Genomic DNA, 17526 nt, shown 5'->3' on the forward strand with positions numbered 1-17526 from the left:
ACAAGAAGCACATTCATGAAATACATTTTATTGACCTAGAACATCAAAGGTACTGCCTGATGCAGTGAAGAATGTAATTTTGGCATGCATATATGATTACGGGTGTACCTTTAGTTGATCAGCAATCTGATGATTGCAATGGAGCAGGAGTGGAGGGATATTCAAGTAATTTAAAATGAACTTTTTCTTTTTTTAAACATGTTTGTCTGTATGTATACCTAGGTGAGCCACTAATAAATACAAGAAATGTTACTACTGTATTTTGTGTACAGGTAAAGGTATGAATTAAAACCTGCCATTGTCGAAACCATGAAGTAATTTCACCCATCTTTTTAGTGTGTTGACTCAGAGTGAATGCAATAAAATCGGGGGGGGGGGAGGGGGGTATGCATAAAACCCACTATGGCGGTAGTAAAATCCATGACTGACTTACACTAGAACATACACTTAATCCCTTATCTGTGTCCATGTCCACTGAAATGACTCAATAATCCATGATGCATGTATTGTATATTAGTTGTGCTTTCTTGATTAATGTTTTGCACACTAGAAATATGTTATTACTGGAATCATGAAACTGTGAGGGGATGCATCTTAATGAGTATTACACCCTTGCCACACATGTAGATCACCACACCACTTCTAGACTGTCAAGAATGGTTCAGTAATCCTATTTGTGCAGGATAGCAACTAGTAGGGTTAGTCCCATTACACCCCCCACACCCTCTTCTGAGATATGAACCCTTATTCTACATCTTAAGGGATATCAGGTAGGTTCCTGGCCCAAATTTCAATTCAAAACCCTAGAACCCGCTCTTTTCTGTATCTGGATGCATCAGACAGTATGGGGTGCTGACCTGGAGCCAGAGGGTATGGTTCTTCAGATATGTTGGCCTTGGGTAGTTGCAACTCTTCATATAAAAGAACTGGAAACGAGGGCAATGTTTCTAACCCTTTAAGGGCTGTCAGCTTTATATTGCATCATTGTATTATAGTTGACTTGGACAACATGTTTGTAGTAGAGTACCTCAGGCATCAGGGAGGTACAGAAGAAAGTCATGGAAGCCTTTGAACCTACTCATGGGCAGTCTCAGAGGAGGTCACTCTAAGAGTCTCTAATATTCTCATATTCCAGGCGAAAGTAACATACCGGTGAATAGTATGTCCAGATGAGGCCTTACAGTCCTCATGGAATGGTCTGTTTACCAGTCAGTAGGCCTTGCAGTCCTCATGGAATGGTCTATTTGCCAGTCAGTAGCACAGAATCTTTGTTATAATGCATGAATCTAATGTGTCAAGACTGATATCTCAGTGGGTTGCACAAACAGGATTGAAATTGGTTGAAATTGATAGAATTATCACTGCACAGAAAGGAATGGAATATTGATTTGTCTATATCAGTTTTGAAAACTTCATTTTAAAGTTAATACTATTTATGCCACATTCTTAATGGTCTTTTTTATAATTAACGATTTCTTTTGTTTCAGGAATGGAAAGTAGTAAATCCATATCATGTTAGAGTGAGAAGAAAAAATGCTGTCACAGGAAAACATGTAAGTCTACTTCTTTAAAATGATATATCATCTATATCTCATTGTGACACTGATGTTTTGGACTATGATAAAGAGGATCTTTCTTAATTGGAAATCTAAAACGATGTACTAGGGTTAGAAGGCAAGCCAAAATTAATGGCCAAGGGTTATTGTTCTTAAGTTGAAAGTAATTTAATGGGAAAGGTATGGTAGGAAAATACTGTCAGTTGGCTGTGGTTATAAATGAAAACTATCTTCCTACAATGTATATGTCTTCTTTATTGGAATAGCCCTTAGTTATTATTTCCTTGATTCCAGCTGACAAACATACCTGCACAGATGGACAAGAAGACATGTATATAGATGTCAATTTTTAACACTGATTAACAGTTGGCATCCAATTGCTTAGAATCAAATAATATTTCGCAAAATTGTTAAGGCCCTACATCAAGATATGGGAGTCCTATCATCACCACCTTTTCCATCAGTCTGTATGTCCATGTGTTCAGTTTTCATGTAACCACCATGGCTTTGCAACCCATACACATAATTTGATGCCATTTAGTACATTAATTGCTTATTACATGACATATAGATCTCCCTTTTAAAGATTTTGTCTTCTCTGGTCCAGTTTTGATGGAGGTATTACATTGTTTAGATAATTTGCGATCTACTGTACATCCTTGTTACCATCATATTTCAGGATCCATTCAGCATATTCTGATATAGTTTGGTGTGTACTTTGTCTCACAGAATTAATTGTCTTTTATTGATTTCATCTCCTCACCTCCATTTGGAATAGAGTTATAGCCCTTGACAATAACTTGGGATCTTCACATACAGTGTTGCATCAAGAAGCATTAAAATTACTCTGATGTGCCTTTTATGAGTTTTGTTTTATCTGCTCCATTTGTATGCAACCCCCATAAATGTTATGTATTAAGTTACAACATTGTATATCCAACCATCTTAGCAATTCAGATCCATGTACATTATGTTATATTACAATATTGTATATCCAACCATCTTAGCAATTCAGATCAATGTACATTCACCAAAGTTCATTTGATGGGCTTAGTCTCATCAAATCTCTGTTGGTCCGAGTTATGTGCCGTATCAAGCAAATTTTTATGTTCATAGAAATGTAAAATGTTGCTTGCAATCAACATTGCTCAATAGCCATTCAACTTAATCTGATAGAATTTGGCTAACCATTGTCTCATCAACCTAGATTGGCTTTTTATGAGTTCTGGGACAACATTTTTATCGAGTTATTATCCTTGTCCATCACCTTCATAACTTTATGTGGGATGTTGTATTCAATCTGTATTGCTCAAGAGCCATTCAAAATTTGCTGATACAATTAGATGTGAACATAATTTTATAGACCTAGATGTGTCTTTTATGGGCACCAACTCATCTTCTTCATACATGCCAACCATTATCCTTTTGGCGTAATCATTGTTTTTTTCCACCAAATTATATCTAATGCTCGCCTTTATATGGATTATGATTTTTTTGGTACATTAAAAAGTAAATAAATAATAAAGCAATAAAAAGTTGTTTGTGATTTATTCCACGCAATAAATTTTAGAATATTTTAAATAAGATTGCAGCATTAGAATAGTATAAGAGTACTTATACATGTACGTGTACTTTCTTTATTTTCTATTTATAGCAACTGTATATGACACTGACACATTTCCAAGAAATCTGATGGATTTCTTCAATTCAAAACTTTGCCTCACAGATTCAGTAGATTGATAAAGTAATTAGGTGGCATACCAGTCTATACTTTTTAAAAACAATGGTGACAGGTGTAATTAAAACAGAATTCATGGTGTGACTTTTTGATATTATATGACTGAAAAAGTAAGACCAGATGGATCTTTTCAAAACATGTCAGATCAGAAAAAAAGACATCAATACTGCTTTACAAACTTTAATAGAAGAATATGAGTGTAATGTTATACAGCTCTTGGATTGATCACATGATCATTGCAGAATTCATGGCTTATAATCATTTAGCAAACGTTACACAGACCAGTTAAAGTGAATGCTGAATATAAATTATTTGTCAACATATTTTGTGTTGGTATTCTGGTTCTAATCTACATGGATTTTGCCCATTGTGACAAGTATTTTGACAATGCAGCAGAGCCAAGTTAATAGCAAAAGTAAATGTATCTTTTTCATACAGTGTGCAGTAATTCTGGCATGTAATACATAGATTGCATTTTTCTACACCCAAATTATGTTTTTTTGCCACTTATATTAGCTGCAGTTGTGCTTTTATCTCTTTGGATGGGGAGGGTTGGCATGTGTGCTTCTTCATTTTGGACGAAGTGATGTCCATTGTGGATCATTTACAAAAGATGTGGCTTGTATTGATAAAACCTTGAAGGAATTGGATTTGATACATTACACATCATCAATCATCACTTAGAGGAGTTAAGGCCCCTGAATGTCTGTCTTCTCCTAACTTTGGTTTCCAACACAAATTCATCTGTGTAAGGCCATTAGGAGCAAACTGTATAGTGAGCAGAACCCTTTGTGACACATATACATTGGCTCTAGTTTGATTTGACTGCTACATGTCTGCAGCATGATGCCTCAGTGCTAGACATCACCATAGACTGCCACACTGCAGACATCGTAGCGATGTGACTGAAAAATTGTTAAAGCTATGTTAAAAATCTGAATCACACACACACACATTTGATATTCATTTTGTTAACTTCATCGATGGTGAATGAAAACTGACTACTTGGGTTGGATGGGGTAAAGGGGTAAATAAGGTCCTGTTTTTATGATGGACCACATTGACCTGCATCATTTACTTTCCCTTGGTGACCATCAGTCTCATTTTTGTTAATGCCCTTATTGCCCATTGCTCTTATCAGATTAAAATGAGTCATTCTATTCTGTTCCTTTTTAATCAGGTTAAAATGAGCCTGCAGTTGTACCAGGTTGACCAGAAGAGCTTTCTGCTGGACTTTAAAAGTTTAAACTCTGTGCAAGAGCCTGGAGAGACACTGAACAGCAGTAACCAGTCCTTGTCCAGTCCTGTAGATATGAGCACTAAAGGAAATAACTCTTCTGCAAAGCATCTACCGGAACAATCATCCAGTTCTTTATCTTCGGATTTTCAAGGTGAGTTTTTTTAAAACTTAGAAACTGAGAGATATTACAGATATCACTTTTGCAGTGATAAGGGCAACATTGGGGTTTGCAGTGATAAGGGCAACATTGGGGTTTGCAATGATAAGGGGAACATTGGGGTTTGTTTTGTTTAAGTTTTTTGGAGTGAATATAATTGGCATATCTCTTGAAATGAAAATTTGGAACAATATTATAAGATGTCTATTGTAACTGATATGCTTGGATTGGTGTCTTAATTCCATTGACAGGATTAACATTGGCCTTCTATAAAACCCTTGCTCTGTGCTCTTGTTTCTGATAGCATGATTATGAAGAGTAATATTTTTCAGACATTATCAAAAATTTCTGTACTAGTTTGCTTTTGAAGTATCAAGATTAAAGATTGTGAAAAAATAGAAAGAAAGTAGGTAGTTTTAAATTTCAGAAGAGACAGTTCACATTTTTAAGATGTACTATTTGTAGACCAGAAGAGCTAATGCGATGGTCTGTCATTCATCACCATCTTTATGGCTAGCATTTGTCTGTTCGAACAAGTTTTTTTATTTTTAGCTCAGTCAGATGTTTTTACTAGATTTTATTATCTGGGTGTTTTTGCACCATGATTAGTGATTATTGATAATTATATAAATAATACTAATACAACTTATTAAGGACCCCGAGCGTCTGAGTGGTCTAAACCCATCACCGTTACGGATCACTGCCATCTCACCTCTGCGTGTGCTCGAGTCTCAAATTCGGCTAATGTGGTTATATGAGAAAGCTTGCCAGTACCTTCTCGTGGGTCAGTGGTTCTTTCCAGGGTTTTCTTGGGTTCTTCCTCCACCATTTATACTGGCTGCCATATATAGCCTATCTTGTGATGAAAAATGGCGTTAAACCCCTCAAAAACAACAACAGTGACTAATACAACTTATTTAAAATTGGTTTTTATAATATTCCTGTTTTTATAAAAAAAAAAGAAAAATAATGAATTTAAAATTAGTTAAATATTTCATCCTTTATGTGTACTTTTTATTCAAATTTGTATGATCCCCTCTAGAAAGCCCCCCATTTTATAAGGCCACTTAGGGGCCATCCTTTTGGTACACACACAAAATTCTGGCTAAGCTTGATCCCTCCCCATCCATGTACACATGAATACTTTTTTTATACCCCCCCCCCCCTTACCTGTGTATGTACGCTTGACACACCCTCCCCAATTCTTTAGAATGGCCTATATTTAATCCATGCAGAAGCGATCAAGGATTAATAATATTAATATGTTTAATAAAACAGATCATCCCAGAACTGCCAACTCTTACGATTTTGCCATAAGTCTTACAAAATTTACCCTTAAAATACGGACTTAATGGCATACAAGCAGAAACTACAAAAAAATTATCATTGCCGAAAAATCCGGAATTTTTTTTCATCCATGTTTGATTTGGATCTGGCTTTCATATTAGAAGTAGTGAAATTGGTCAGTGAACCAGACTAACTTTACATCAGCACATCAGACACTTTAAACTGCACATATTTATTCATGCGAAACGTCTACATGATAAAACTGTTGATCATAGAATTTTTTTTTAAAATGGTGTCCAGCAAGAGATGCATGTTTAAGACAAAAGGGGAAGTAAGCCTCTTTAAAAGTGTTAATAATTAACACAGAAAAATTGAAAGGAATATTCAGATTCTTGTGAAGAAAAGCTGGAAGGGACACAATTATGATTGGACATCACGTGCCAATTTGAGTATGATTCATGGCAGGAAATATGATTACTGTCATCATGTGAAATGGAAAAAAGAATTTCCAAGAGTTACAACAGGTGGAGAGATGGCAACAAGCCATTGAGCTCCATAGGGTTTGGGACTAAAATTTGTGCAACTGTACTAGTGGTAAATAAAGACTGTGCATACTTTACAAACTGTTCAGAATACCGAACTTTTAACTATGTTTACCAGCTTTACAATAACAGTTTATGGTATTTTGTTAAACATTACTGAAAACTGGTCAAACTTATGGAAAAAAGTCAACTGCCTTACTGAGAGGGACTCGTCAGGGTTGGCAGGTCTGTAGTCCACCAACAATGAATGTCTGGCTGCATCAAATAAATAAGTTGCGTAACTTTAAAATGTTTGTCTAGTGTTCACTAAAATTCAAATGCTGACTGAATGCATTCAAACAGATTAAGTATTAGACAAATTATTATCGAGGTTTCATCACCCCACTACACCCTGTTCCCTATGCTTACATACATTATCAGTAGACCCCCCCCCATACACAAGCATATGCAATTGGGTTAACCCCCTCTACCCCTCCATGAACACGTACCTAATGGACAGCCCATTACACGCTGTATAGGGGATGGCACTGCTGAACAAAAGACTGCTTAGTGAAACAAGTCAAGTGTTAAATAAATCAGGTGAGCAATATCAGGCACACTCTTATTCTTGTTATCACTGCTCAGGTGAGCAATATCGGGCACACTCTTGTTATCACTGCTCCTCATAAACTGTTGGGAGAATTGCCTTGAAACTTTGCACAGTTTTATCCCAGGATCTAGTTGGTCCTACATGAAAATGGTGCTCCTGGATATCCAGTATGGCCACAGATTGTTGTATTGATACAAGATTTCTTTAAATGACTTCTTGTGATGCCGAGTTAGTCTTAAATGAAAATTATGCCAGTGTGACATCTATATAATGGCCACCACCATAACCAGTTTGAAAATCTTGTTATCACTACTTTAAGTGGCTGGTCATATCAGCATGGGGTTGTCACTAATTATATTCCATGATGCCATCCCCTATACAGCGTGTAAGGGGCTGTTCAAATGAAAATGGTGCTGATCTCACATCCAGCATGACTGCTATAGTGGCCATCTTGAATATATTGTTATTGCTACTCCTGGGGCCCCGAGTGGCCGAGTGGTCTAAAGCGCTCTTCGTTACGGATCACTGCCATCTCACCTCTGTCTGCGGTGGTTCGAGTCTAAGATTCAGCCAATGTGGGCATGTGAGAAAGCTTGCCAGTAGCTTCTCGTGGGTCGGTGCTTCTTTCCGGGGTTTTCCGGGTTCTTCCTCCACCATTAATACTGGCCGCCATGTATAGCCTATCGTGCTGAAAAATGGCGTTAAACCCCACAACAACAACAACAACATTATTGCTACTCCTCCTGACTGGATGGTTATATCGATATCAGATTTTAACTGGAAGACTTCTTAAGTTGACTAGTTATTCATTAATGAAAAGGTGGTGATCTCATCACTAATCTTGTAAATCTTGGTGTAACTACTTCTTCATGATGGATGGTCATATCGACATTGGGTCTTCACCAAAAGACAGATTGATCATATCTAGTTGGCCCCAAATTTAAATAGTGCCAATATGAAATCCAGTTTGGTTGACATGGTGACCTTATTGAAAATCTTGTCACTGTTCTTAGTGAATGGATGATCTTCTCAGAATGGGGTTTTCTGTAAAGACTTTATATGATGTATATTTGATTCTTATTGAATATGAACAACATTGCACTCATCATGAAATATCTTGTTATTGCTACATCTGATAGATGGTGATATTGACCGGGGCTTTTCATGAGAAGACATCTCGTGATGTGTACTTGGTCCAAAATAAAAATGGTGCTTGTATGATTGTCTGATAGCCATCTTGAAAATCTTGTTAATGTTACTCCACTTGAGTAGATGGTCATATTGACATGGAATTTTCACTAAATGACTTGGCATTTAAAAAGAAAATATAGTCTCATCTATGATTCTGGAAATGATTTTGCCACTAGAGCATTATCCCCTTGGACAGACTCTTGTTATATGAATGCCATAAGTTGGAGTGTTTTGTGTCCATCATCAGTTGCTTATTTTGTTTCCACACAATAACTCTAGTTTTCTACCATCTACATTTATTAAACTTTGTGGAGGGCTTCCACATGTAGTATGGAAGAAGACTGTCATTTTGGGGATCAAATGTTCAAAAGTCAAGGTCACTGACTGAAAGAAGGTAAACAGTTTCCACACAGAATCATTAGTGCTATATCACAGACTTGGAACAAACTTCATTTGTACTCTGAAAGAAACATATTGATTTTGGAGTCTAAAAGGACAAAGATCAAGGTCATTGACTGAAAGAAGAAAAATGATATCTGAACAAATATGTGATGTTTTATATCATATACCATCACTGAAGTTTTTGGGTGACTAATATATTGTGTAAGAAACAAGCCTATTGAGTTTGGGGTCAAATGATCAGATGTCAAGATCACTATGACTGAAAGAACAACAATTGTTTTTGCATAATAAATTAAACCACATATTTTGATCCAAGGATTATGGAGTGATGCAGATCTGCCATCAGATATGGCCAGCATTAATAATTATTGAAAAACCTCTAAATGACTTCTCAGAAACTTCTGAGCAGAATTTGACCGAATTTGACAGATAACATTCTTGCATGAATGTCTTACAAGTGCAAACAAGAGATGCTGATTTGCCTTCAAATATGTCCAACATTGCTAGAAATAGGAAATCCTTGAGACAGTTCTTCTCAAAAAGTGCACAACAGAATCTGAGCAAATTTAAAAGAAGTCTTTTCTGGCATGAAGGACATTTAGAACTGAAAATTGTGCACTGCTCAGAATCTGTCAACTATGAAGTGACACCACTTTCTTTGTACAAGCATACTCCGTGTTTTGAACTGTGTAATTTAATTCACAGCATAACCCTTCTTTTCTTGTGAAACTGACTACTTTAAATTGCCTTCTTTTTTTTTTACATTTGACAAGTCTGGTTCACAGGATGTAAGTGACCAGTCTAATAAATTACCAGTGCAAAAATACTGATATGATGGTAACATTCTAGAAAGTGTGGATATTTAGAATAAAATACATTGACATTAAAATTACTGTTAGTCAAACTACCATAGCTGTCGATATTAATAGAAACTATCAGTAGAAGAAAAGGTAGATCATTATAAGAAATGGTAGATCCTTAGTCATCTGTATTCTAGAATTAGTCAGGGAACCAGACAAACTTTACATTAGTACTTCAGATGCTTTAAATTGCACATATTTGTTCTTGCTAAACATCTGCATGATCAAACTGTTGATTTTATAAATTTTTAAAAATAGGTTCCAACATGCAGTGCATGTTGGAGATGAAACAGAACATAAGCCTCTTAAAATGTGTTAATAAACAGCACAGAAGAATGAAAAGGAATATTCAAATTCTTGTGAATAAAATCTGGAATGGACACTGTTAAGTTTATTGGACATCATGTGTCAATTTGAGTATGTCTTATGGGGGAGATATGATTGTCATGTGAAATGAAGAAAAACTGTAAGACTTACGTCAGGTTGAGAAATAGCAACAAGCCATTGAGCTGCATAGAGTTTGGAACTAAAGTTTGTGCAACTTTACTAGTGGTAAATAAGGTCTGCATGTACTTTACAAACTTTTCAGTTGATTATCATGTTGACAGTCACTGCATGTTTTGAACACTTTTATAGATGTTTTCCAGTAGCAGTTTATGATATTTTGTTACACTTTCCTGAAAAGTGGTAAAACTTACAGAAAAAAATCAGTTGCCTTACTGAGACGGTCTCATCAGGGTTAGCAGGTTTGTATTAAGTCCTGGTAACCTAATATTTGAAATGGTTACTTAAATTTCCATTTAGAAAATGCCCTGTAGTTACTTAAGTTACATGGAGTGCTATAAATATCTGTTGCATGTTCTCTTATTGATGCATAGATTTCCTTGCACAACTCATTCTAACAACCTGTCAGTTGCATTGATGGGTTGTTTCAGTCCTAGACAAAACTGCTCAATTTGTAAATAATCTTATTAAGTGTATAATTTTGTCTTGATCTGCACTAAATTTTCTCACAGTAAAGTTCTAATCTCAGTAAATTCAGATTATTGAGTGTTTGTAATTCTGTCATACAATATCCATACAAAAATGTTTGAACATTGTGTAAAAGATTTTTGTACAGTTTTCTCATGTTTGATCAGACATGCAGTGTCTACAGATCCATGAATCGGTATACTATTATGATTGTTTCATGATCTCATCTTGACTTATTTTAGATGACAGAATGGATATAGATGAAGAGCCCCTCAAAACTCACCTGACCCTAGAATTTTTTGAAATGTGTGCTTCACTGATAACCACACTTGCTCGCTGAGACTGTTCTCTTTCATGGCAGTATGGTGGATTTGTGGATGTCTCAGGATTGTCTGTTACCATGGCTTCTGTACTGGTTCCTAAGCTCTGCAAGACAATTTATTAGTAGAAATAACAACACTTGAGGACCAGGCTTTATCATAAGTAGGTATCTATATTTGTCCTTGTTTTGAACAAGGAATGACTTTTACTGTCTCTATGAGAAATAAGTATCTTCTAATGGGGATGATTTGTGATTTATGTTACAATACACTGCTAATCTTGTGCTTCCATTCAGTGTAGACAGCAAAGAAATATTGTTCCATTTGTCCAGAATAGCTATAAGATTTTGTTAAAGGAATATAGGTCTGAGTTTTGTAGTTTTTGCCCTGATTTAGCAACTTATTAATAAAACGTCTTTCCTTTACAAAATAAATTTTCACCAAAGTTATTGGCAGGCTGGACTCTTTCACAAATAACTTAATTTTCAGCTAAATATAATGTTTATCTCGGCATGCTTAACACCGTTATCAACATTGCTGCTCTAGTTTTGGCAATGAAGTCATTGTCTCATTTTCTCCAAAAGTAATATAATTTCAGCAACAATTACTCAAAATGAATATATTGTTAATTACTGGAAACTTTGATTAAACCATAAAAGACATTTCATATTCATATTAAATGTAACAATGTAATTTGTAGATTATTTTGTGAATGTTATACTGCATTTATGCTTTTTGGCATGTTTTCAGACATCACAATTTATTGTCAAAAATGTCCTTTAAAAAAATGACCCTCAGATACTCATTATGGCTGATGCCACAGCCAGCTACAAAATCTTGTCATTGCTACTGGATGGATCATATATTATCTACCTGGGTTTTTTTCTAAAAGACTTTTTATAATGTCTAGTTAGCATTTTGAAAATCTTGTTGCTGCTACTCCTCCTGAATAGAAAGTCATATCAGTATGGGGATTTTGCAATAAAATGTATTACGATGTCTAGTCAGGATTAAATGAAAATGATGTCGATCTGAAGTCCAATATGGCGACCTTGGCAGCCATTTTGAAAATCTTGTTATTGCTTCTCCTCTTGAACAGAAATTCATATTGATAGGCTTTCAACGGAAAACTTATAATTTCTATTGGGGTTAAATGAAAATTATACCATTCACACATCCAGTTTAGCCATCACTTGAAACTTATCCTGTTATTGCTACTTATCAACATGGGGTATTCACCAGGAGATTCCTTTTGGTGTTTAGTTGGTCTTGTTATTGCTGCTGTTGATCACATTTATCATTTAAGTTTATATAATCCAGATTTCAAACAATTATGAGCCTCATCTTTGATGGGTTGACCTTATGAACACTCTGGCAGTCATATTTCTGATGAAATGTTGACTAGATTTCATATTTAAGCTTATACTATGAAGACCCTGGATCAGTTTGATTATGGCATCCACACATGAGGTTAACGTGTACCTGTTTAGTGAAGCTTGTCAACACACAAGGCCATACTTATGATAAGATTTTAATTTGATTTGATATGTAAGCTTGGCTCATTGAATATTCATATGAGATCAGTTATGAAACAGATCTGCACATTAATGTGATCTTGCATTTGATTGACAGTTTAAGAACACTCAAGAGGCCATATTTCCAGTTAGATTTGGTATGTAAGCTGATATAAGGGTCTTGGATGGAAGAGTTAAAAATAAGCAACATCAGTGATATTTTATGAGATGATGCATCAGATCAGCTTAGCTTGTGCATACTCTGAAGGTAATATTTCATATTAGATTTTGATAGACTTGGTGTATAAGCATGTATCATGTCAGATGAGCTTGAATATGAGTGACATTCACACATAATAATGAGATGATATTGCATTCAATTTGCTGAGCTTGTGGATATTCTAGGGTCCATATATCTGATAAGTCTTTTTAGATTGGCATGTATACTTGTATCAGGATCTTGGTCAAGTTTGATTATTTTTAGATTTGGCATGTATACTTGTATCAGGATCTTGGTCAAGTTTGATTAATTTTTAGATTTGGCATGTATACTTGTATCAGGATCTTGGTCAAGTTTGGTTACTTTTTAGATTTGGCATGTTTACTTATATCAGGATCTTGGTCAAGTTTGATTACTTTTGAGTTCCATATTAAGAAGTTTGGTTAATCAGATGGTGGGAATTGAACCCGCCACATTCTGATCTCAAGCCCAAAACCTTGGCCACTGCAGTTCTTAATGTGTGTGAATTTGCACTCACAAACTGATAGATGTCATCTGCCCAGTATTGATGTATAACAGCAGCTATTGTATTTGCACTTGCTTTGGTGTACATCCCACATTTGATTAACTCTCCTTCAGATTGGAACATTCAAAACCTTTGTTTGTAAAACTTGGGGTCTACCATTAAATTAGTCTTTAAAAATAAACAAAACTACATTGTAATGTTTTTTAAAATTGTATTTAAATTAAAAATTTTGGCAAAAGGTTTTAAAACATTTAAATAATGTTAAAAATTGGATAAAATGTTCAAATGTCTGATGCCTGATATACAGCACCTTTCTACAGATAAAAGACTCCTTTGTTGTAGATTTATTTCAAAATATATGGTTGTAAGATAGTATTTCCATTCATTGTCAAAACATGCATTCTTTTAAAAGGCATGAAATTTACATAGTATAAAATAAGATCAAGCTGTATGTGCTTGTTATCTCCATGACAACTACATGCCTTCATTACCAGTTATATGAATGTCAATACATATTGCATTTTAACTAATAGAATTAATTTTATTATATATATTTTAATGAATGCTGTGCAATTGAAACAAAGTGGCATTAAGACATGAGATATCAAACATTCAGCTGAAACAAATTATAAACGAAGGTAGATTGATCAATATTCCAGGTTTTTGGAAAGAAGATTCCGGATTTTAATGTTTTCAGGGTTGTCACTTGTGTGGTAAGACATATTTCAACTAAACATGTTTCATTTTCTGTGAATTATAAATGAAATAAAATGTATATGTGGAGAGGAGCATATCTGTATGTATGTATGTGCATACAGGGTTTTTATGTCACCTTGCACATTCCTGTATGTATAATTGACACTTTTTCACTTTGTTTAAATTTAATTCATATGTAAGATTTTGATTTAGAATAAGTGGTTTTAAAGATGCATGTCATTCTCATCTAAACCATGTTTGTGTTGACTAGAACTTAAACCTAGGTACTAAGTACATATTAGTCTGTGATGTTTTGATCTCAAGGATAAAGTAATACTGAAATTTCAAAATAAACATTATGAAGGAAATCATAAATATGTACATGAACAGCATTAAAGATTTTATAAAAATATGTTGAGTTCTTTTAAAGTTATGAGCATCTAAAAAATACCTTTTTTAAGGGAGACAACTGTAAAATGTTTCCAGTCCTCCCAACTGTATTTCATCCAAGATGAACCTAATCGTTTTTTTTAAATACCAGCTTCTACTTCTAGGTATCAGAAAGTTCAGCTCAGCTGAGTAGCAGGCAAAGTACTTATCAAAACCAAAGTAAAATTGTTTTGTATATTATTTTGTAGATATATTTTATGATTTTAAATATGCGAATAGAATAATGAAAAATTTGTAAGTACCATCTATCCTTGTTTAGAAGTCAGGTCCAACTGCAAACAACATATACCCTAATCTGCCATTACATAATGTGCATGCAGATCAGTGTGTGTTGTTTGTTCTACTGATTATTCTTAACAATTGTATATACCCAGATCTGTCAACAAATTATTCAATAACAGAACTGGGTCTGTACAGTTTGTACTTGGAACTAATTTGTGAGTATATATGGTACTTTTACAAATGTGTGAGCTATCTGCAGAATCAGTTTTTGTACATTGTAGGTAATATTTAAAATTTCAGTTTCTATTACACTACTTTTCTTTTTTTTTAAACTGCATACGCTGATTTAAGCAATATATTCAGCACTTTAACATTGACGTTTATCATAATATACATGTAAAATCACTTAAATTATATCACAATGGAATGTTAATTAATAAGTGTAAATCTTATTTTTTTTATATCTACGGTAATTAATAAAGAGAATGAAACTCACTGATAGACTGTATTACATTGGCTTGTATGTATTATCTGTAACCATTAATTTAGATGCATGTACTTCATAAATGGCAGTTGTATATTTAGCCCTAAATAGGAAGAACTTGATCCATTTTCAGCTTGAATTTCAGAATTTGCAGTCTTAAGGAATAACTGTCCATTATATGATGCTTAAATGAAACCTATCATTTATGGATCTTTTATTCACATTAGAAAAATAACTATTTTTTGATGCAAAGAAAAAGGGGATGTCAAAAATGTCAGTTCATTCAACCAGACCTCTCATGCAGTTCAATGAGATCTCCACCATACAAGATTCGGGTAAAATCCTGTGGTTTTTTGGTAATGCCAAAAATTAGTCTTTCCAAACATTTTCGATAATTCTTTGAGTTAATGTCATACAATATGCTATAATAAGAGGATATCATGTTCTGCATAAACATGGACATTGTACTTTGCTAATTGAGACAAACCTTCTGTACTAGCATTTGTTTACAGAGCGATGTGTAGTGAAATCTTTTAATCGTCTGTTAGAATTTTGCCTTGACTAAACAATTGCAGGAAGTATGTAGAGGTAAATTTTTAGATATGGTAGTTTTGCTTCTACAAAGGTTGACTGAAGCACCTTCTGTCTTTAACACGGATCACTTGTGCATTTTGCCAGAAGCTAATGACAGAAATCTCACTTAACCATTGAAGAGTCTGGTTGAACAAGATTAGGGCAGGTAGGGAAGTGATATTTCAGTTATACCAAGCTGGAGAACCTGGAGAAGACCTATTTTTGGATTGGTGACCTTGCATGTGCAACTGGGGATCCAACCCAAGACTGCATAGATGGAAATTGAGTGTGTCATCACTGCATTGTTCAGACTTCAAGTGGGTACTGACTGTACTAACTTCAAGTTGGATGTAAATGCAGACTGTACATATCAGATTTGCAGTCAGATAATATGCCAGCAAATCTAGATGTATACAGTTAGGACTATAGAGCAGACATCATGTACCTTTGCACCCTAATCTGCTGGTGCATTATATGATTGCACATCAGGGTCTGTCTTGTTTGCAGTTGGACTTAAAAGTAGTATTTATGGTATATCAGTAGTATAACTCAGATCATCAGTGCAGGTAGCTTCATGTAAGACATTATGAATTTCAGTGTAAAGAGACAGTGTAGTGTATTTAATGATGATAGTTAATGGACTACTTACTACAGCTGTAAAAGATTGTATTTGTACAGCAGGTTGAAGGAATTCTATATGTATGTAAATAGTATTGTTAATAGTACATTTGGATATGCAGAATCAGATTTAGATGCTGTCAATAATAAAGCTTTAGTTTGCTCACTTGAGTTCTTGATTGTGTTGCATCATAAGGAGACGTATACTGGTAGATTTGGTCTCTAAATGTTTCATTTCTTTCCACCTATCACTGACAATTTTGTCAAATTAAGCCTTTCAGTTTGTTCCACCACCTTCAGTGTTTTCTTCCCCTTTGTTCACTGCCTCTGTCGATCCATTCTTCACTCACAATACAGCCAGACTTTGTATACAAGTTTAAAAGGGTTTAATTTGTTTATATTATCCAGAATTATATAGCTGGTTGTATCAGCTTATCCCATCACCATTGGAGTTGGATATAGATGGAGATGCAGCATTTTGCCCATTCATCCATTTATTCTGTAATGTATTTATTTTGCCATCACACATAAGTAATATTTTTCTTCCTCATTTTTACTGCCACATTAATATTGGTATGTGGATGCTTCTTAGGAAGAGTACTGCTACTATGCGACATACATCATTGTGACCTATTTTGTAAGACTGAAGGACTTGAATTTTCATAGTTTTGGTTGTAACACTTCCCATATATTTGATTCTATTTCAGTTACAATCCTAAAATTCATAGGTGGGGGGGTCAGTCTTTCCAGCAATTCTTCTCAAAATTGGCCCTACTATCCCAGTTTTTTAAACATTTTATGTTGATGTATAAAAATTGTTGTTTTGTTAACCACATAATGAGAGGCTTCTGTTTTGCTTCTTAGTATGTTTCCTCTCAGTAGATTTTAGAAAAAGGAAAGAGTTGCTCCCCAATTCTATTAAGACTACTACCTTTAAATCCTGCCTGATTTCCCAAAGAAGGAATCTGATCGAATATTGACAGTAATGAGCATGCAAAAAGTTAACATCAGCATTATATTGTAATGCATTAAAATCAGCTCCATCATGCATGCAAGATATGCAGTGCTAATTTTCATCACTTTACAACTGTTCTCTTTCAAATACATTCCCCTGTCACATCAATTTTAAGAATATATCCCGAATTCAGCCTTCCCAGAGACGAAAATTCATTTTTTCTGTCTATAATATATCAACAAATGGTAGAAACTCCTACCCAGCACTACCTCCCCTTGCCTTTGCCTGCTACAGATTAAGCTTTTGCATGGGAACTGATAACGTTCATTTTACAATCCAAAACCTGATATTTGTGCTTTTTTGATTCCATCAATTGAGGAAATTGTTATTTTCAGATGCTTGACCAATGTGGGT

The 17526-nt window shown here is 34.7% G+C and overlaps 1 protein-coding gene across 2 annotated transcripts in view; it reads left to right on the forward strand.

Moving 5' to 3' along the window:
• LOC149807302 (5'-AMP-activated protein kinase catalytic subunit alpha-2-like) overlaps positions 1 to 16323 on the forward strand; it is a 110382-nt gene extending 94059 nt beyond the window's left edge. For both annotated transcript variants that reach the window (XM_089965047.1, XM_089965058.1), the window contains 3 exons: positions 1488 to 1553; positions 4475 to 4685; positions 10777 to 16323. In XM_089965047.1, coding sequence (XP_089821173.1) covers positions 1488 to 1553; positions 4475 to 4685; positions 10777 to 10874 — 375 coding nt within the window. In that variant the 3' untranslated portion in view covers positions 10875 to 16323. The remainder of the gene's footprint in view (positions 1 to 1487; positions 1554 to 4474; positions 4686 to 10776) is intronic.
• The last annotated feature ends 1203 nt before the right edge of the window (positions 16324 to 17526 follow it).

This window comes from Sinohyriopsis cumingii, chromosome 1 (genome assembly GCF_028554795.1).
Source record: "Sinohyriopsis cumingii isolate HCF-2022 chromosome 1, ASM2855479v2, whole genome shotgun sequence".
Classification (NCBI taxonomy): Eukaryota; Metazoa; Mollusca; class Bivalvia; order Unionida; family Unionidae; genus Sinohyriopsis; species Sinohyriopsis cumingii.